We start from the raw sequence: 21,388 nt of genomic DNA, 5'->3' as shown, positions 1-21,388 counted from the left end.
TGAAACATAATGAAACATTACAAACCCTAATGAAACTTCAAAACAAAGTGTGAACCCAGAAGAACCCCGAGCGACAATTGTACATAAAAGTATGTAAACACCACATTTTCCCCCTCTTAATGAAGTAACCTCACTCACACACATACACAAACATTTCAGAAAGCACTAATATCCTAATCTATCGGGAGGCTTCTAACCCTGGTCGAACGCCTCAAAGGTTCGACTCTAGTAGGTGAGGGTGGCAGAAGAGTTTCAGCTGTACAGTCATCTGTGATGCCCTTAGACTCCTTGTTATCAGGCGTAGGGTAGTTGATCCTCCCAGAGTCTTGATCGGTAGTACACTCATCAGAAGTGGGGGTCACTGGTACGTGAACTGGTAACTCCGGCGGTCTCCTGCTACAGGGCACGTGAACTGGGTTTGGATCTCTTGGAGTAGGAGCGAGATCCTTAGTGGAGACCGTGGATTGTCGTCCGTCCGGGTAGCGTATATGGGCATAATGAGGTGTCGCGCTCTCAAGGTCGACCTCTTCCACTAATGGATCAGATTTAGAGGTGCGGACGAATTTCCGCAGCAACACTGGTCCGGGCGACGTAAGCCAAGATGGTAATGAATGACCGTTAAAGATTTCCTAGGGAAAGAAAATAGTCTTTCATGAGGGGTTTGGTTCGTGGAAGTACAAAGCAATGACCGGATAGAATGGAGTGCTGAATCTAAAGCTAATTCCCATTTACATTCTGGATATTTGAGAGACTTCAAAGCCAGGCGTACAGTTCTCCATAAGTTACCAACTGTTCTCTCACACTGTGCATTACCAGTAGGGTGATAAGGGGTAGAGTGAGTCATTACTATGCCATGATTCCTTAAGAATTCAGATACATCTTGAGACATAAACTGAGCTGCTCTGTCAGAATGGACTGAAGAAGGACAACCAAAAATAGAGAATAGCTTATGTAAACAAGAAATTACAGTTAGAAGACATATCAGAACAGGGGAAGGCAAAAGGAATCTGGAGTATTCGTCAACCATGACAAGTAGGTATTTATTCTTAGTACAGGATGGCTTTGGACCTGTGAAATCGATGGAAATGCGATCAAATGGTTGCATAGCACGGATGAGGTTACTGTCGGAGGTCTATAGAAGTTAGGCTTTAGTTCAGCACAAACAGTACACTGATTACAGACTTTCTTTACGTCCTCTAAAGAGAAAGGCAAGTTCTTAATCTTTACAAAATGATATAACCTAGTGATTCCAGGATGGCACAATTTGGTATGTATTTCTTCCAGGGAAGCAGAGCTAGCATTAGTAGTTATAGAGCACGCACGCGATAGAGTGTCACATGGAGCATTTTCTGAGCCGGGTCGGTACTTGATATCATAAGTGTATTCGGAGAGCTCAAGACGCCATCTTAGAATTTTATCATTCTTTATTTTTGATGTGTGCTTCGAACTGAACATGAATGAAATTGCTTGTTGATCAGTGATGATAGTGAATCTCCGACCTATAATGAATAGTCTCCATTTACGCACAGCTTCTATGATAGCTGTAGCCTCTCTCTCTACCGCCGGTTGCAATCTTTCAGAACTGGTCAATGTTCTAGAAAAGAACGCTACTGGTCGACCTAGTTGGGAAAGGCTGGCAGCTATAGAGACGGATGAAGCGTCTGTCTCTATCTGAAATGGCAAAGTCTCGTCAAAAGCAGCAACAGAGGCTTTGCATATGTCTTCCTTAAGTGCGTTGTAACAGTTAACAGCCGCTGTGCTAAGAGGGAATGATACATTGTATAAGAGTGGCTGAATACGCTGAGAGTAATTGCGGATCCATATTGAATAGTAAGAGAACAGTCCAAGGGCTCGTTTAAGAGCAGGCTGATTATCGGAATGGGTAGTTCTACTAGAGGTTGTAAACGATCAGGATCAGGGCGGAGGCAACCGTTAGATATACTGTATCCAAGATAGTTAATTTCTGTACGACTGTACTGACACTTATTTGAGTTTAAAGAAAGGTTATACTTAGAGACAGCTTCATTAAATCGCTGTAGATTCCTGTCATGGTCTTCCTGTCCTTCTCCACATATGATTACATCATCGATGTAAGCGTCGTCGCTTCAATCCACAGTCTGCTATGATTGAATCCATTATTCTCTGGAAAACAGCAACAGAGTTAGTTAAGCCAAAAGGTATCCTATTGAAATGGTATAACTTCCCATCAGCCTGAAATGCTGTGTACTGCTTTTCAGAATCTCTACGTTGTACGTGGTGGTAAGCACTCTTGAGATCAATTTTACTGAACACTCTATACTTGGCCATTTTGTGTACTAGGTCATGTATTCGGGGCATTGGGTAAGCATCAAGCTGTGTAAAGCGATTTATTGTTCTTGAATAATCTACTACCATGCGTCTTTTGTGTCTTTCGTCACTTGTAACTAGGACTTGAGCTCTCCATGGGGATTGACTGCTTTCTATAACTCCTTTTTGTAGTAAAGATTTCACTTCCATATGAATAAAACTCTCGTCATCCTTTGAAAACTTACGGGTTGGCGTAGAGATAGGCTTAACATTGTGAGCGAGGTTAGGGAACAGTGAGGGTGGATCGAGTTTCATACAAGCTACACCACATACAGTTAATTTGGGTAAGGGGCCACTCAAAGTAAATTCCACTGACTGATGCTTTTCCATGAAGTCTTGACCCAAGATAATCTCTGAACACAATTGTGGAAGTACAGCCAATTTGATATGAGGATAATGATTGTCTTTCACTGTTAGATCGACAAAACAGTGGCCCAATGTAGTGGAAGTTTCACAGCTAGCAAGAGTAACGTCAGATCGTGAAGGATGCACTTCAATGCTCAAAGCTTTAACTACTTTAGGATGGATAAAGCTGATAGTACTGCCACTGTCAACGAGGGAATTCACCATTAAGCCATTAGCACTTACAGGAATGGTGGAACATCGAGGAGTACTAACGAAGCCAGTACTGGAGAGTCATCTGCAGGACTATGAGCACAGTGATCACAGCGTTGGGCGAGTGATTCCGAAGCCAGCGCCGCAGCAGAAGTAGAGGAGATCCTTCTTGATTTCCAACCATTTCGCGACATGCAGACTTTGGCGAAGTGTCCGTCTTGCCACATTGTCGACACTCAGATTGACGAGCAGGGCAAAGAGACCGAAGGTGTCTCCTACCTCCACAGAAGTAGCACGTTCCAACCTTCGAAACAGCAGCAGCAGCAGCATAAGTTTGCGGTAGGGCTGAGTGGCGTAGCAGAGACGGCATCAGTAGTGGCGATAACGGGAGCAGCAGTAGGTAGACTCCCTGGAACAGTAGGAGGCAGTATTCTTCAGCATTGCGTTGGGCAGAGTCGAGGCTTCTGGCGAGTTGTATGGCTTCGCTAAGAGTCAACGAATCCTTCTCTAGCAGGCGTTGGCGTATGTTAGAGAGGTAAGGCCGGTGATGAAGGCATCGCGAACTGCTTCTTCAGTATAAGTGTCAGCAGTAACTTGCTTGAATTCACAGTCCTTGGAGAGAATCTTCAGGGAGTGGACGGCGTTGATGGACTCATCTGGTCGTTGACTACGAGTAGCCAGCTGATGTCTAGCAAAAACCACATTCGTAGGCTTCACATACACAGTCTTCAAAATATCGATGGCTGCAGCGTATGTAGTACAGTCTGATATGTGAGAGTAAGCTTCAGGCGCGATGTAGTTGATCAGTAATTTCAGTTTGTCTGGCGCTGGTGTGATGGAGTCCACAAAGTTAGTGAAGGTGCGGAGCCAGTGCGTCCACTGTGCAGGAGTGGTGTCACAGGAGCCTTCAAATCTTTCAGGACGTAGCAACCTCTCCATCTCCAGCGATGTACTGCTAAGTAAATTGTTGTATACCAAGGAGAGAGACTCAACTCTTCTCAAGGCTTTACTTAGCAGTAATCAGAGCTATGTACAAGACGAGTAGCTGGAGTGAACTGATCCCAGCATTAATCCAGCACAAAGAAGTAAACTAACATGAAGCTTCACATACATACAAGTTCGAGATATCGAAACAAAGAAACATAACAAAATGAAACATAATGAAACATTACAAACCCTAATGAAACTTCAAAACAAAGTGTGAACCCAGAAGAACCCCGAACGACAATTGTACATAAAAGTATGTAAACACCACACTACCTATCCTAAGGGTACTACAATCTATTTCTCTACAATATTTACAAGACTTAAAAATAGATAATATACAAGATGGTCAGCATGTAAATGGAGCACTGTTCGTTTCACTTCACTAGCACTATTCACGCACTGCACTACAGTGAGTGTCACGTCACAAAGAGTGTCAGAGGAGTTGGCAGTGTCTGTCTCCACTTATGTGCCATCAGTTTGACACTGTGAGTGTTCATCTCCTGGACGTGAGGCACCGCGGCCGTGAACAAGTTCCACATCCTGGAGACGCGTCCTGCGAAGGTGCGTTGATGCTGACACCCGTGGGATCGCGGCACCTCTACGGCGTCACCACCGTTCTCGTGCTCCGTGCGGTGACTCTTAGAGGATGACGCAGCCCTGCCAGATGTGGCACTCTTTGCACCTGTGCCTTATGGAACACTACGATCGCCGCCACATCTCTGCGGTGTTCCAGTGAATCAAGAGGACGCTCAGGCTCTGGGTGAGGTGGTATTGCAGCATCTACTAGCCGTATGGTGCGGCGTTGGATGCTGTCCAGTCTCCTTCTGTGTGTGGCGGCACAGGACATCCAGGAGAGAGCTGCGTACTCAAGGTGGGGCCGCACCTGTGCCTTGTACAGCAGCAGTCTCCCCATCCTGTCGAGGAAACTGGCGATCCTTCTGAGAGCGGAGATCCTGTGAGAGGCTTTCTTGGCAATGGTTTTGACATGGCTGTCAAACCTCAGCCCTCGATCCACCTCCACTCCAAGTATCTTGACGTCATCTTGGAGTGGGAGAGCAGCAGTGCCAAAGACAACTTTCCTGCCATTGCTGCCATGGCGGCTGGGGACCGAGAGACAACCATTGCCTGTGTCTTCTCCGGCGCGAATGTCACTTGCCAGCGAGCACCCCACTCCTCTATCACTCGTAGCTGCTGATTGATGGCCTCAGCAGCCCGCCCACTGTCCTGGCGTGGATAGGTATAGGAGAGGGTGCAGTCATCAGCATAGGCCATGACTCCTGGCAGTAGCTGGAGAAGATCATCCACGTAGATATTCCACAGGAATGGGCCAAGAATTGAACCCTGTGGCACTGATGCCTCCACAGGCAGGGACTCAGATGTTTGCCCGTTGACAACCACCTTGAGGCTTCTGTCCTGCAGGTAATTTCCCAGGAGTCGTAGCAAGCCACCCTGGATGCCTTTAGCACGAAGCTTTTCTAGTAATCCGTTGTGCCATACTTTATCAAAAGCTCCAGCTATGTCCAAAGCAACCACTATAGTGTCCTTGCCGTCGTCGAGGCGTCCTGCCACTGCCTGGTGAGAAGCATCATTAGGTCGGAGGTTGACCTTCCAGGTCTGAACCCAAACTGTTGGTCTGAGAGGAGGGCATTGTCCTTGAGATGGCTACACACCACCTCTGCCACGACCCTCTCAAACACTTTACCTACCACTGACAACAGGGATATGGGTCTGTAGTTTTTTGGGTCCGTCCTGGAGCTTTTTGTGTCGGAACTACTCGAGCCTCCTTCCACACTGAAGGCCAGGCGTTTTCCGTACACAAGTTGTGAAGACTTGGGTGAGAGGGGCAGCCAGTTCCTGGGAGCATCGCTTCAGCAGGTGCGGGCTGATGTCATCAGGGCCGGTGGCTTTCTGTGTGTCCAGCCCCCGCAATAATCGCTTCACCTGCTGATGCATCACCTCCACCATGGTGACAGTCTTCTCACATTGCTGGACCAGCTGAGGCGGTGGCTGCTGTGGATTCCCCACCTTCATTTTTCCAGCAAACAAGGAAGCCAGCAACTGTGGCCTCTCCTTACTGCTGGTGGCGACAGTACCGTCCTGCTTGCTGAGGGGAGGGATGGATTCTTGGTGGCCAGTTCCTTGTTTGTCCTTAACAAGGGACCACCAAGTTTTGTTTCCTACGCCAGTGCCACACAGTTTCCGGCGCAGGCTTTCCTCCCACTTTTTTAAGGCCTACTTGCTGGTTACCACCATCCTCCTGCATGCAGCCCTATGCAGGTCCTTGTTGCGCCGAGTCGGGTTCCTCTTGTAGCGGAGCCAGGCAGCATACTTTGCCTCAGCAGCAACACGGCAACGGTAGCCAAACCATGGCTGATCCGTCGGTCTGGTGGTGTATTCCCTGTGTGGGACGTGGCGTCTCTGGAGGGCGAGAAGGTGAGAGGTGAGTGCAAGTGCTTCACTCTCTGCTCCTCCCTGTAGCAGAGTGGCCCCTGGGGTGTGGGTCAGGTCGCGGCGCAGGGAAGCCCAGTCTGCTTTGTTCCACTTCCTCCCTCCCTCTTTCTCTCTCTCCCTCTCTCTCTCTTTCTCTCTGTCTCTCTTTTTCTCTCTTTTTCTCTCTTTTCTCTCTTTCTCTCTCTTTCTCTCTCTCTCTCTCTCTCTCTCTCTCTCTCTCTCTCTCTCTCTCTCTCTCTCTCTCTCTCTCTCTCTCTGGCTTGTTACTACTACCTCCTGTTTCTTATTACTATATAGTTCTCTCATGCACGTGTGTGTGTGTGTGTATTTACCTAGTTGTATTTACCTAGTTGTAGTTTTACAGGGCCTGGGCTTTATGCTCGTGTGGTCCCGTCTCCATATCTACACTTATCCAATTTTTCTTTAAAACTATGTACACTCTTTACTGACACCACTTCCTCACTCAAACTGTTCCAAGTCTCAACACATCTTTGCGGGAAACAAAATTTTTTAACATCTCTCAGACATCGTCCCTTCCTTAGTTTCTTACTATGCGATCTTGTGCTTCTAAAGTCATATTCTTCTCTCAGGATTAGTTTCTCATTATCCACTTCATCCATTCCGTTAATCAACTTATAAACTTGTATCAGATCCCCTCTCTCTCTTCTCTGCTCCAAGGTTGGTAGATCCATAGCCTTTAGTCTCTTCTCATATGTCATCCCTTTAAATTCTGGAACCATTCTTGTAGCCATTTTTTGTAGTCTCTAATTTTCTGATGTGTTTCTTTTTATGGGGAGTCCACACAACTCCTGCATATTCCAATCTAGGTCTTATTTTAGTACTTATCAATTTCTTCATCATTTCCTTGTCCATATAGTGAAAGGCTACTCCAATATTCCTTAGCAAATTATACGTCTGTGTGTATTTACCTAGTTGTAGTTTTACAGGGCCTGGGCTTTATGCTCATGTGGCCCCGTCTCCATATCTACACTTATCCAATCTTACTTTAAAAGTATGCACACTCGTTGCAGACACTACTTCTTCATTTAAACTGTTCCACGTCTCAATACATCTTTGCGGGAAACTATATTTTTTAACATCTCTCAGACATCTTACTTTTCTCAGCTTTTTAGTATGTGATCTTGTGCTTTGAATGTCATATTCTTCTCTCAGGATCAATTTCTCATTATCCACTTGGTCCATTCCGTTGATCAATTTAAAAACTTGTATCAGGTCTCCTCTCTCCCTTCTTTGTTCCAGGGTTGGTAGATCCATAGCCTTTAGTCTCTCCTCATATGTCATCCCTTCAAATTCTGGAACCATTCTTGTAGCCATTTTTTGTAGTCTCTCCAATTTCCTTATCTGTTTCTTTTTATAAGGGGTCCACACTACTCCTGCATATTCCAATCTGGATCTTATTAAAGTACTTATCAATTTCTTCATCATTAAACTTTTTTTTCCATGTGGTGAAATGCTACTCCGATATTCCTTAGCAAATTATATGTTTCTCTAAAAATTATATCAATGGCTTACTGGTTGATTGTTTTCTTCTATCGTCACTCCTAAGTCCTTTTCCTGTTTTACTTTCTCCAGTTCTACTCCATCTCCCATCTTATAGATTCCCACGGGTCGTCTTTCACTCTTTCCCATTTCCATGACATGGCTTTTGTTCACATTGAATTCCATTTTGCACTTTTTGCTTCATTCCCATATCTTATTTAGGTCTTCTTGCAGTATTTCACAATCCTCTTTTTGCTTTATAACTCTGCACAGTTTTGTATCATCTACAAACAGATTTATGTAGCTGTTCACTCCTTCTGGCATGTCGTTAATATAAATGAGGAAAAGTATTGGTGCCAATACTGACCCTTGTGGCACTCCACTTTCTACTACTCTCCACTTGGACTTCATATCTTTAACTACTGTCCTTATTTCTCTCCCCCTCAAATAATTTTCTATCCATCTCAATGTGCTTCCTTTTAAGTCACCCTTCTCCTCTAATTTCCATAGTAATCTTGCATGTGGCACTTTGTCAAATGCCTTTTTAAAATTCAAATAAATACAGTCAACCCATCCTTCTCTCTCTTGTGTGTGTATTTACCTAGTTGTAGTTTTACAGGGCCTGGGCTTTATGCTCGTGTGGTCCCGTCTCCATATCTACACTTATCCAATTTTTCTTTAAAACTATGTACACTCTTTGCTGACACCACTTCCTCACTCAAACTGTTCCAAGTCTCAACACATCTTTGCGGGAAACTAAATTTTTTAACATCTCTCAGACATCGTCCCTTCCTTAGTTTCTTACTATGCAATCTTGTGCTTCTAAAGTCATATTCTTCTCTCATGATCAGTTTCTCATTATCCACTTCATCCATTCCGTTAATCAATTTATAAACTTGTATCAGATCCCCTCTCTCTCTTCTCTGCTCCAAGGTTGGTAGATCCATTGCCTCATATGCCATCCCTTTAAATTCTGGAACCATTCTTGTAGCCTTTAGTCTCTCCTCATATGTCATCCCTTCAAATTCTGGAACCATTCTTGTAGCCATTTTTTGTAGTCTCTCCAATTTCCTTATGTGTTTCTTTTTATAAGGGGTCCACACTACGCCTGCATATTCCAATCTGGATCTTATTAAAGTACTTATTAAAGTACACTTGTATTTACCTAGTTGTATTTACCTAGTTGTAGTTTTACAGGGCCTGGGCTTTATGCTCGTGTGGCCCCTTCTCCATATCTACACTTATCCAATCTTACTTTAAAAGTGAGCACACTCTTTGCAGACACTACTTCTTCATCTAAACTGTTCCACGTCTCAATACATCTCTGCGGGAAACTATATTTTTAATATCTCAGACATCTTCCCTTTCTCAGCTTTTTACTATGCGATCTTGTGCTTCGGATGTCATATTCTTCTCTCAAGATCAGTTTCTCATTATCCACTTCATCCATTCCGTTAATCAATTTATAAACTTGTATCAGATCTCCTCTCTCCCTTCTTTGTTCCAAGGTTGGTAGATCCATAGCCTTTAGTCTCTCCTCATATGTCATCCCTTCAAGTTCTGGGACCATTCTTGTAGCCATTTTTTGTAGCCTCTCCAATTTTCTTATGTGTTTCTTTTTATGAGGGGTCCACACTACTCCTGCATCCATCGTCACTCATAAGTCCTTTTCCTTTTTGACTTTCTCCAGTTCTACACCATCTCCCATCTTATAGATTCCCACAGGTCGTCTTTCACTCTTTCCCATTTCCATGACATGGCTTTTGTTCACATTGAATTCCATTTCCCACTTCTTACTCCATTCCCAGATCTTATTTAGGTCTTCTTGCAGTATTTCACTATCCTCTTTTTGCTTTATAACTCTGCACAGTTTCGTATCATCCGCAAACAAATTTATGTAGCTGTTCACTCCTTCTGGCATGTTGTTAATATAAATGAGGAAAAGTATTGGTGCCAATACTGACCCCTGTGGCACTCCGCTTTCTACTTCTCTCCACTTGGATTTCATATCTTTAACTACCGTCCTTATTTCTCTCCCCCTCAAATAATTTTCTATCCATCTCAATGTGCTTCCTTTTAAGCCACCCTTCTCCTCTAACTTCCACAGTAATCTTGCGTGTGGCACTTTGTCAAACGCCTTTTTTTAAATCCAAGTAGATGCAGTTAACCCATCCCTCTCTCTCTTGTACTCTATCAACTATTCTAGAATAGAAACTCAATAAATTAGTTACACAAGACCGTCCTTTTCTAATACCAAATTGGCTATTTGATATTAATTTGTTGTCTTCAAGGAACTCGATCCATTGTTTCTTTATTATTCTTTCACACATCTTGCATATTACACTAGTTAGTGATACCGGTCTGTAATTTAAAGGTTCTTTCATTCCACTCTTATATATGGGAACCACCTCAGCTCTTTTCCATTCTACTGGCACTGTTTCATTTTCTATTGAGCATTTTATGATGTTGTATATAGGACTTGCTAGTTCTTCCCTACATTCTTTCAGTATTCTGCCTGAGACTTCATCCGGACCCATTGCCTTCTCTTCATCCAGTTCCTTCATTAACTCTTTTATTTCAAGCTTGGTTACTTTAATCTCTTTCATATAGATTGTCTCTCTATTACCCTGTGGCCTCTCAAATTTGGATTCTTTAGTAAAGACCTCCTGGAATTTTTTATTTAATAGTTTTGCCATACTTTTTGGGTCTTCCACCATCCCGTTCTCTCCTTTTAACCTTTCTATTGTTTCTTTTGCCTAATTTTTCCATTTATGAATCTATAGAACAATTTTGGTTGCTCCTTACATTTTTCGACAATTCATTTCTTGCTGCTTTGAAGTTTTCCTTATTTGCTGGATTCCTATTTCTCCTCCACCTTTTCCATGCTCCATCTCTTTTCTCCTTTGTCCTAGCACACCTTGCATTAAACCAATCTTTCTTTCCTTCTTCTTTTGGTCTATATTTTGGGACATATTCCCTGACTCCTGTTTTGTATATTTCCCGAAATAAGTTATATTTGTCTTGCATTGTCTCTGAGTTTTCCATCTCCTCCCAGTCTACGTTTTTAAACAGGGATCAGTGTTGGCACCAATCTTTCTTTCCTTCTTCTTTTGGTCTATATTTTGGGACATATTCCTGACTCCTGTTTTGTATATTTCAAAATAAGTAATGTTCGCAGTCTACATAAATGACATGGTGGATGGGGTGTCCAGTTATGTGAGCCTATTTGCAGACGATGCAAAATTGTTACGAAAAGTGAGATGTGACAAAGATTGCGAACTACTCCAGGAAGACTTGGACAGAATATGGAAATGGAGCTGTACATGGCAAATGGAGTTCAACACGACAAATGCAAGAAAATAGAGTTTGGCAAGAGTGAAAGAAGAATCAGGAGTATGTACAAGATAGGAAATGAAGACATAAAAACCAGTCATGAAGAAAAGACCTTATTACCAATGACCTATCGCCAGAGAGACATATAAACAAAATAATTGGAGAAGTATTGAACTTATTGAGGAACATAAGAGTGGCGTTCGTATATCTAGATGAAGAAATGATGAAGAAAATAATTACTGCAATGATAAGACCGAGGCTTGAATATGCAACAATACAGTGGGCTCGAACTTAAAGAAACACATAAGGAAACTAGAGAAAGTACAGAGGGCTGCAACGAAAATGGTGCCTGACTTAAGAGATTTGACTTATGAAGACAGACTGAAAAGAATGCAACTTCCAACCCTGGAAAACAGAAGAGAAAGGGAGACCTGATAGCAATATACAGAGTGATGATTGGCATGGAAAAATGGATAGGGAAGATCTGTGTATGTGGAATGGAAGAATGTCGAGAGGGCATGGGAAAAACTAAAATGGCCACTTATAGGAGAGATGTGAAAAAATATAGCTTCCCTCATAGAAGGGTGGAAGCATGGAATAGTTTAGACGTGGAAGTGGTCAACGCAAGGAATATTCATGATTTTAAGAAAAAGCTGGACATTAATAGATATGGAGACGGGACAACACGAGCATAGCTCTTTTCCCGTATGTTACAATTAGGTAAATACAATTAGGTAAATACACACACACACAAGGACATTGTCGAAAAATGTAAGGAACAACCAAAATTGTTCTACAGATTCATAAATGGAAAAATAAGACAAAAAGAAACAATAGAAAGGTTAAAAGGAGAAAACGGAATGGTGGAAGACCCAAAAAGTATGGCAGAACTGTTAAATAGTAAATTTCATGAGGTCTTTACTAAGGAATCCAAATTTGAAAGACCACATGGTAATAGAGAGACTGTCTATATGAAAGAGATTAAAGTAACCAAGCTTGAAATAAAAAAGTTGATGACGGAATTGGATGAGGAAAAGGCAATGGGACCGGATGAAGTCTCAGGCAGAATACTGAAAGAATGTAGGGAAGAACTAGCAAGTCCATTAATATACAACATCATAAAATGCTCAATAGAAAATGGAACAGTGCCAGTGGAGTGGAAAAGAGCTGAGGTGGTTCCCATATATAAGAGCGGAAGGAAGGAAGAACCTTTAAATTACAGGCCGGTATCACTAACTAGTGTAATATGCAAGATGTGTGAAAAAGTAATAAAGAAGCAATGGATCGGGTTTCATGAAGACAACAAAATATTATCAAATAGCCAATTTGGTTTTAGAAAAGGTCGGTCATGTGTGACAAATTTATTGAGTTTCTACTCTAGAATAGTTGATAAAGTACAAGAGAGAGAGGATGGGTTGACTGTATTTATTTAGATCTAAAAAAGGCTTTTGATAAAGTGCCACATGAAAGATTACTATGGAAGTTAGAGGAGAAGGGTGGCTTAAAAGGAAGCACATTGAGATGGATGAAGAATTACTTAATGGGAAGAGAAATAAGGACGATAGTTAAAGATATGAAGTCCAAGTGGAGAACAGTAGACAGCGGAGTGCCACAGGGGTCAGTATTGGCACCAATACTTTTTCTCGTATATATAAATGACATGCCAGAGGGAGTGAACAGCTACATAAATCTGTTTGCGGACGATGCGAAGTTGTGCAGAGTCATTAAACAAAAAGAGGATTGTGAAATACTACAGGAAGACTTAAACAAGATCTGGAAATGGAGCAAAAAATGGGAGATGGAATTCAATGTGGACAAAAGCCATGTCATGGAAATGGGAAAAAGTGAAAGACGACCAGTGGGAATCTATAAGATGGGAGATGGAGTAGAACTAGAAAAAGTAAAAAAGGAAAAGGACTTGGGAGTGATAATGGAAGAAAATAATCAACGGTTAGCCATATTGATAGAATTTTCAGAGAGACATAATTTGCTAAGGAATATTGGAGTAGCATTTCACTATATGGACAAGGAAATGATGAAGAAATTGATAAGTACTAAAATAAGACCTAGATTGGAATATGCAGGAGTTGTGTGGACTCCCATAAAAAGAAACACATAAGAAAATTAGAGAGACTACAAAAAATGGCTACAAGAATGGTTCCAGAATTTAAAGGGATGGCAAATGAGGAGAGACTAAAGGCAATGGATCTACCAACCTTGGAGCAGAGAAGAGAGAGAGGGGATCTGATACAAGTTTATAAATTGATTAACGGAATGGATGAAGTGGATAATGAGAAACTGATCCTGAGAATAGAATATGACTTTAGAAGCACAAGATCGCATAGTAAGAAACTAAGGAAGGGACGATGTCTGAGAGATGTTAAAAAATTTAGTTTCCCGCAAAGATGTGTTAAGACTTGGAACAGTTTGAGTGAGGAAGTGGTATCAGCAAAGAGTGTACATAGTTTTAAAGAAAAATTGGATAAGTGTAGGTATGGAGACGGGACCACACGAGCATAAAGCCCAGGCCCTGTAAAACTACAACTAGGTAAATACAACTAGGTAAATACACACACAGGAAGACTTAAACAAGATCTGGAAATGGAGCAAAAAATGGGAGATGGAATTCAATGTGGACAAAAGCCATGTCATGGAAATGGGAAAAAAGTGAAAGACGACCAGTGGGAATCTATAAGATGGGAGATGGAGTAGAACTAGAAAAAGTAAAAAAGGAAAAGGACTTGGGAGTGACAATGGAAGAAAATAATCAATTGGTAAACCATATTGATAGAATTTTCAGAGAGACATATAATTTGCTAAGGAATATTAGAGTAGCATTTCACTATATGGACAAGGAAATGAAGAAATTGATAAGTACTAAAATAAGACCTAGATTGGAATATGCAGGAGTTGTGTGGACTCCCCATAAAAAGAAACACATAAGAAAATTAGAGAGACTACAAAAAATGGCTACAAGAATGGTTCCAGAATTTAAAGGGATGGCATATGAGGAGAGACTAAAGGCAATAAATCTACCAACCTTGGAGCAGAAAAAAGAGAGAGGGGATCTGATACAAGTTTATAAATTGATTAATGGAATGGATGAAGTGGATAATGAGAAACTGATCCTGAGAGAAGAATATGACTTTAGCAGCCCAAGATCGCATAGTAAGAAACTAAGGAAGGTACGATGTCTGAGAGATGTTAAAAAATTTTGTTTCCCGCAAAGATGTGTTGAGACTTGGAACAGTTTGAGTGAGGAAGTGGTGTCAGCAAAGAGTGTACATAGTTTTAAAGAAAAATTGGATAAGTGTAGATATGGAGACGGGACCACACGAGCATAAAGCCCAGGCCCTGTAAAACTACAACTAGGTAAATACAACTAGGTAAATAGACACACACACACACACACACACACGAGACACGGTAGAGGAAGGACGCAATACCGTCGCTCCCGAGAATCAGCTGATCTTCACTACCTTTGTTTGTGTTTACAGTGGCCTGGGCGATAAGTGTGGACTCATTTTTTTTTTCATGAATACAGTGTTAAATAATAATGAGTGAGAAAGATATTCCATCTAAATGCAGGTATGTGACAAGTGAAAGAATGAAAGCTGATGATGACAATGTTGGTGAGGGAGAAAGAGAATTTGAAGGCTTTGATACGGCGCAAACTTCACTATTTGATAGAGTCTTGACTATCGAACGTAAATTAGATAAATTGATAAAGGAGAGTATGGGAATGAAAGAGAATGAAGAACAGGATAAAGAGCTCCAGAAATTGAAAGAAAGGATAAAAAGAGTGGAAGAAAACGAAACTAGGCTAAGAACCGAAAATGAAGAATTAAAAGTCCAAATAGCGAACTATAAGAAATTAATGGAAGAAGGACTCGGTAAAGCCGAGAAAGAAAAAGAGAAGCTAAAAGATCTAGTTAACAAAGAAGAAGAAAGAGTACAAGACATGATTAAAAAAGAAGTACAAGCATGGAGAATCCAAGATAAGAAAGACAAGGAATCATTTCAAGAAGTATTTCAAGAACAGTTAAAAGAAAGAGATGAAAATATGACAAGCAAAATGATAGGAGTCCTCAAGAAAAAGAAAATTTAGTAAGAGAAATTGCGGAAAAAAGAAGAGTGTAATTATTTTTGGACTGAAAGAAAAAATGTTAAATATAGACCAAGAAGGGAAAAAGACGAAATGAAATCAGTAAAAGACCTACTAAAACATCTGAATGACGAGGATAGACAGAACTTAGAAGAGGAAGTAGAAGAAATCCATAGAATGGGACCATATCAAGAAGGAACAGTGAGACCAATTAAGATATTACTAAAATCACAAGCAGCAGCAGAAGAAGTACTATATAGAAAAACGAAACTCAGAGAAACAGAAGGTTGCAAAGATATATATATAAAGAAAAATAGAAACGAGGAGGAAAGGAAGAGACACAATGAACTGGTGGCAGAAGCAAGAAAAAAAAAAAATAATGAAAGGTCAGAGGAGGAGAAGAAGGCATTTTTTTGGAGAATTATAGGAGACAGGATAAGGAAATGGTATATAAAAGAGAAAGAAGAGAAAAGAATGGAGCAAGTTTAACTAAAAATGATAAGAACAAGAGATTAAAAATGATGTATACAAACATAGATGGGATTTTATCTAGTAAATTAGAATTAAGAGATTACATAAAGAAAGAAGAACCAGATATTGTATGTCTGGTGGAAACAAAGTTAAATGAGGCAATAAAATAGACATAGATAAAAGGTATAATATATGGAGGAGAGACAGAGTGGGTAAAGGAGGAGGAGGAGTCATGATGATGTTAAGGAAGGAGATAGTGGTAAATCAAGTGGAGTTTGGGGAAGGAAAATCAGAAATACTGTATGTTAAGATGCATATTAACAAAAGGAGTTAACAATCATTGGAACATATGTGCCACCAAAACAAACTCATGGACTAACCAAGAATATAGAGACATGATAGATGACACAATAAGGAGTCTTACAAGAATCATTAAGGAAAGGAGAAAAGTGATATTGGTAGGAGATTTCAACTGTAAGGAGGTAGACTGGGAAAATTATGAAAGTGGTATGGGGAAGATGCCTGGGAGATAGATTCCTGAACCTAATGATAGATAATTTGATGGTCCAAAGAGTAAAGGAAAACACAAGATTCAGAGGAAACGATGAGCCGGCAAGATTAGACCTAGTTTTTACAAGGGATATACCAATTAACGATGATATAAGATACAAGTGCCCATTGGGAAAGAGTGACCATGTAATATTAGAAATGGATATAGAAGAAGGAAAGGAAGATAGAGATGAATCATACAAAGGAGACCGATTAAATTACAGAAAGGCTGATATTGAGAATCTCAAGAACTATTTTAAAACGTAAACTGGGAGGAGATGGAAAACTCATTAACGGTTCAAGAGAAATATAACTTATTTTTGGAAATATACAAAACTGGGGTCAGGAATATGTCCCGAAATATAGACCTAAAGAAGAAGGAAAGAAAGATTGGTTTAATGCAAGATGTGCTAGGGCAAAGGAGAAACGAGATGGAGCATGGAAAAGGTGGAGAAGAAACAGAAATCCAGAAAATAAGGAAAACTTCAAAACAGCAAGAAATGAATATGCTAAGGTGAGAAAGGAAGAAGAAAAGAACTATGAAAAGGACATTGTCGAAAAATGTAAGGAACAACCAAAATTGTTCTACAGATTCATAAATGGAAAAATAAGACAAAAAGAAACAATAGAAAGGTTAAAAGGAGAAAACGGAATGGTGGAAGACCCAAAAGTATGGCAGAACTGTTAAATAGTAAATTTCATGAGGTCTTTACTAAGGAATCCAAATTTGAAAGACCACAGGGTAATAGAGACTGTCCATATGAAAGAGATTAAAGTAACCAAGCTTGAAATAAAAAGTTGATGACGGAATTGGATGAGGAAAAGGCAATGGGACCGGATGAAGTCTCAGGCAGAATACTGAAAGAATGTAGGGAAGAACTAGCAAGTCCAATATACAACATCATAAAATGCTCAATAGAAAATGGAACAGTGCCAGTGGAGTGGAAAAGAGCTGAGGTGGTTCCCATATATAAGAGTGGAAGGAAGGAAGAACCTTTAAATTACAGACCGGTATCACTAACTAGTGTAATATGCAAGATGTGTGAAAAAGTAATAAAGAAGCAATGGATTGAGTTTCTTGAAGACAACAAAATATTATCAAATAGCCAATTTGGTTTTAGAAAAGGTCGGTCATGTGTGACAAATTTATTGAGTTTCTACTCTAGAATAGTTGATAAAGTACAAGAGAGAGAGGATGGGTTGACTGTATTTATTTAGATCTAAAAAAGGCTTTTGATAAAGTGCCACATGAAAGATTACTATGGAAGTTAGAGGAGAAGGGTGGCTTAAAAGGAAGCACATTGAGATGGATGAAGAATTACTTAAGGGGGAGAGAAATAAGGACGATAGTTAAAGATATGAAGTCCAAGTGGAGAACAGTAGACAGTGGAGTGCCACAGGGTCAGTATTGGCACCAATACTTTTCTCGTATATATAAATGACATGCCAGAGGAGTGAACAGCTACATAAATCTGTTTGCGGACGATGCGAAACTGTGCAGAGTCATTAAACAAAAGAGGATTGTGAAATACTACAGGAAGACTTAAACAAGATCTGGAAATGGAGCAAAAAATGGGAGATGGAATTCAATGTGGACAAAAGCCATGTCATGGAAATGGGAAAAAGTGAAAGACGACCAGTGGGAATCTATAAGATGGGAGATGGAGTAGAACTAGAAAAGTAAAAAAGGAAAAGGACTTGGGAGTGACAATGGAAGAAAATAATCAACTGGTAAGCCATATTGATAGAATTTTCAGAGAGACGTATAATTTGCTAAGGAATATTGGAGTAGCATTTCACTATATGGACAAGGAAATGATGAAGAAATTGATAAGTACTAAAATAAGACCTAGATTGGAATATGCAGGAGTTGTGTGGACTCCCATAAAAGAAACACATAAGAAAATTAGAGACTACAAAAATGGCTACAAGAATGGTTCCAGAATTTAAAGGGATGGCATATGAGGAGAGACTAAAGGCAATGGATCTACCAACCTTGGAGCAGAGAAGAGAGAGAGGGGATCTGATACAAGTTTATAAATTGATTAATGGAATGGATGAAGTGGTTAATGAGAAACTGATCCTGAGAGAAGAATATGACTTTAGAAGCACAAGATCGCATAGTAAGAAACTAAGGAAGGGACGATGTCTGAGAGATGTTAAAAAATTTAGTTTCCCGCAAAGATGTGTTGAGACTTGGAACAGTCTGAGTGAGGAAGTGGTGTCAGCAAAGAGTGTTTATAGTTTTAAAGAAAAATTGGATAAGTATAGATCTGGAGACAGGACCACACGAGCATAAAGCCCAGGCCCTGTAAAACTGCAACTAGGTATTTACAACTAGGTAAATACACACACACACACTCTGTCTCTCTCTCTTTCTCTCTCTCTCTCTCTCTCTCTCTCTCTCTCTCTCTCTCTCTCTCTCTCTCTCTCTCTCTCTCTCTCTCTCTCTCTCTCTCTCTCTCTCTCTCTCTCTCTCTAAAATAGACAAGTAGACATGCATCTTTTTTGTTGTTTTATTTTATTCTTTTTCCACACCACCCATGAGGTAAGAGTTAAGGTGCATTTTTTTTTTTATAGAGGTTTTACCCTGTAGGCATAATTTTCTCTCAGCTATTTAATCAGACTGTTCTTCATCAGAAGTGTCCTCCACATTGATAATAAAAGAATCCTCTAAGCAGAAGTTGTTGACGCTGTAAATAATTAATTTCTCTCGACTATGAAGGTTGTGATGGCGCGTAGCGCGGACGAGATATTCACCTTCCATCCTGAGCGACAGGGAGGGGAGGAGTGACTCGATTTGACCTGGGGATTATCAGCGGTCAGGAAGGTTGACCTCACCCAAGTCCAACCTTGAAAAGTAGTAATGCTGGAGAGCAGTGGTGCTTCATTTTGTGGTATTTATACAAAATCATTGTTTTCATTACACTAAAACAATATTCAAAGCTCTCTATACATCCTTATTAGAAATTTAGAGAAATACACTTTTATGACGGTTCATTAAGATGTAAGTTAATAATGAGATCGAAACATGTGCTACGATGCTTGGCGACGCCGCAGCCGGAGAATCCCCGTTAAGTCTCCCCCTCAGCGGCCTTCATATTTGAGTCGGACTATAGCTTCACTTCGAGAGTAAGAGACTTCCTGGTCTTCTTAGGAATGCTAGGCCACATTGCAGGGCGTTTTGGTGGTAAGTTGAGGGAGTGAAGACGAGCTGCTGATGCTGTTATGGGAGTGATTGGTGCGTGTGTTGTCCACGAGAGGCTTGATCTTGATTGTACAGGTGTCCCAGGATTTCTCCTAAGGCAGGCCATAATATTTGCGGCTCCTGGTGTATTCAAAAGCTTGTCGGCTTGTGTGATACGGCGGGGCTTTCAAACTTGGAAAAAATTACCTGGATAAAACTTCGTTAAAGCGAGTTTGGTGTTTGTTGTAGCGAAATTTCGTTGTGTGAACCATTGTTAAACGGGGGTTGCCTGTATATATATATATATATATATATATATATATATATATATATATATATATATATATATATATATATATATATATATATACATACACACACACACACACACACACACACACACACACACACACACACACACACACACACACATATATATATATGTATTTATTTATTTATTTATTTATTTATTATTCTAATAAATGTTTCCTGACTATCAAGGACACAGAGAATGACAACACAAATAGAGAGCCAACAAACAACTTTGCAAGTGCTCCTGAAGGAAGGTCCACAGATAAAGAAGAGAGAGAAGCTGAGACAAATGAGAACAAGAACAGTGAAAGTGACCACAGTGCCATAGATGTCACAGATTTAAAGGACAACCAGAATCTTGTAGATATTGTTGAGGAAAGTGGCAGTCAAGGCAGCAGTGGGGAAGCTACAACAGAAGGAGGCCAGTATAGCACAGAAGAGAGTGATAAGGTCTCAGTGGAAAACCTTGATGGAGACACTACAGAGGAAAGCCAGAACAGCAACACAGGTCACATCATCTTAGTGGAAGCAGAGAGCGAGTCAGGAGTGAGTGTTGCAGATGTGGACAGAAAGTGGGAGAACAAAGAGGAGACACTTACTGAAGAAGGTCATGCCAAGCCATTGCCCTCACCTGGTGAAATACAAGGTGAGTTGGCAAATTATACTCATCACTCATCACTGTTCCTACATAATAATTCTGCCTCACCTCTTACTGAAAGAGTAGTTTGTCTTAGTTTCTTTTTTAGCTTTTATGTATCCATATATCATTTAATATAATTAACACTGATTGAAGTATCATTGGTTATGTATCTCATAAGGGTAATATCATCACATTTTCTTTTGTCTTATTGTATTGGTACACATTACTAAATTCTAAGATAATATTTGAAAGTTAAAATCAGTTGACAAATTTTCTTTACACTGCCTCTCTTCACTTATTTAAATATATATATATATATATATATATATATATATATATATATATATATATATATATATATATATATATATATATATAAATATATATATATATATATATATATATATATATATATATATATATATATATATATATATATATATATATATATATATATATATATATATATATATATATATATATATATATATATATATATATATATATATATATATATATATATATATATATATATATATATATATATATATATATATATATATATATATATATATATATATATATATATATATATATATATATATATATATATATATATATATATATATATATATATATATATATATATATATATATATATATATATATATATATATATATATATATATATATATATATATATATATATATATATATATATATATATATATATATATATATATATATATATATATATATATATATATATATATATATATATATATATATATATATATATATATATATATTTTTTTTTTATATATAAACCCTTCAACACGATGACGCATATTTTGCGTCATTGGGACGCTCGTGACGTATCCAATGATGTGCATATTGCATCATGGCTGCTTTTTGCTAAGATTGTATTTTCTTTCCCAGAAACAGTATGAGA

General features: G+C 39.5%; 1 protein-coding gene across 2 annotated transcripts in view; it reads left to right on the top strand.

Moving 5' to 3' along the window:
* Nucleotides 1-21,388, top strand: part of LOC123505621 (protein sel-1 homolog 1-like) — a 217,401-nt gene that overhangs the window by 35,208 nt on the left and 160,805 nt on the right. The window contains exon 3 of one of the 2 annotated variants that reach the window (XM_045257156.1): nt 19,986-20,442. The exons of the other annotated variant lie outside the window; for it this stretch is intronic. Coding sequence (XP_045113091.1) covers nt 19,986-20,442 — 457 coding nt within the window. The remainder of the gene's footprint in view (nt 1-19,985; nt 20,443-21,388) is intronic. 2 annotated transcript variants of the gene reach the window in all.

This window comes from Portunus trituberculatus, chromosome 18 (genome assembly GCF_017591435.1).
Source record: "Portunus trituberculatus isolate SZX2019 chromosome 18, ASM1759143v1, whole genome shotgun sequence".
In the NCBI taxonomy this organism is placed as follows: Eukaryota; Metazoa; Arthropoda; class Malacostraca; order Decapoda; family Portunidae; genus Portunus; species Portunus trituberculatus.
Note: the sequence above shows the minus strand (reverse complement) of the source record. Positions and strands in the feature narration are given on the sequence as shown.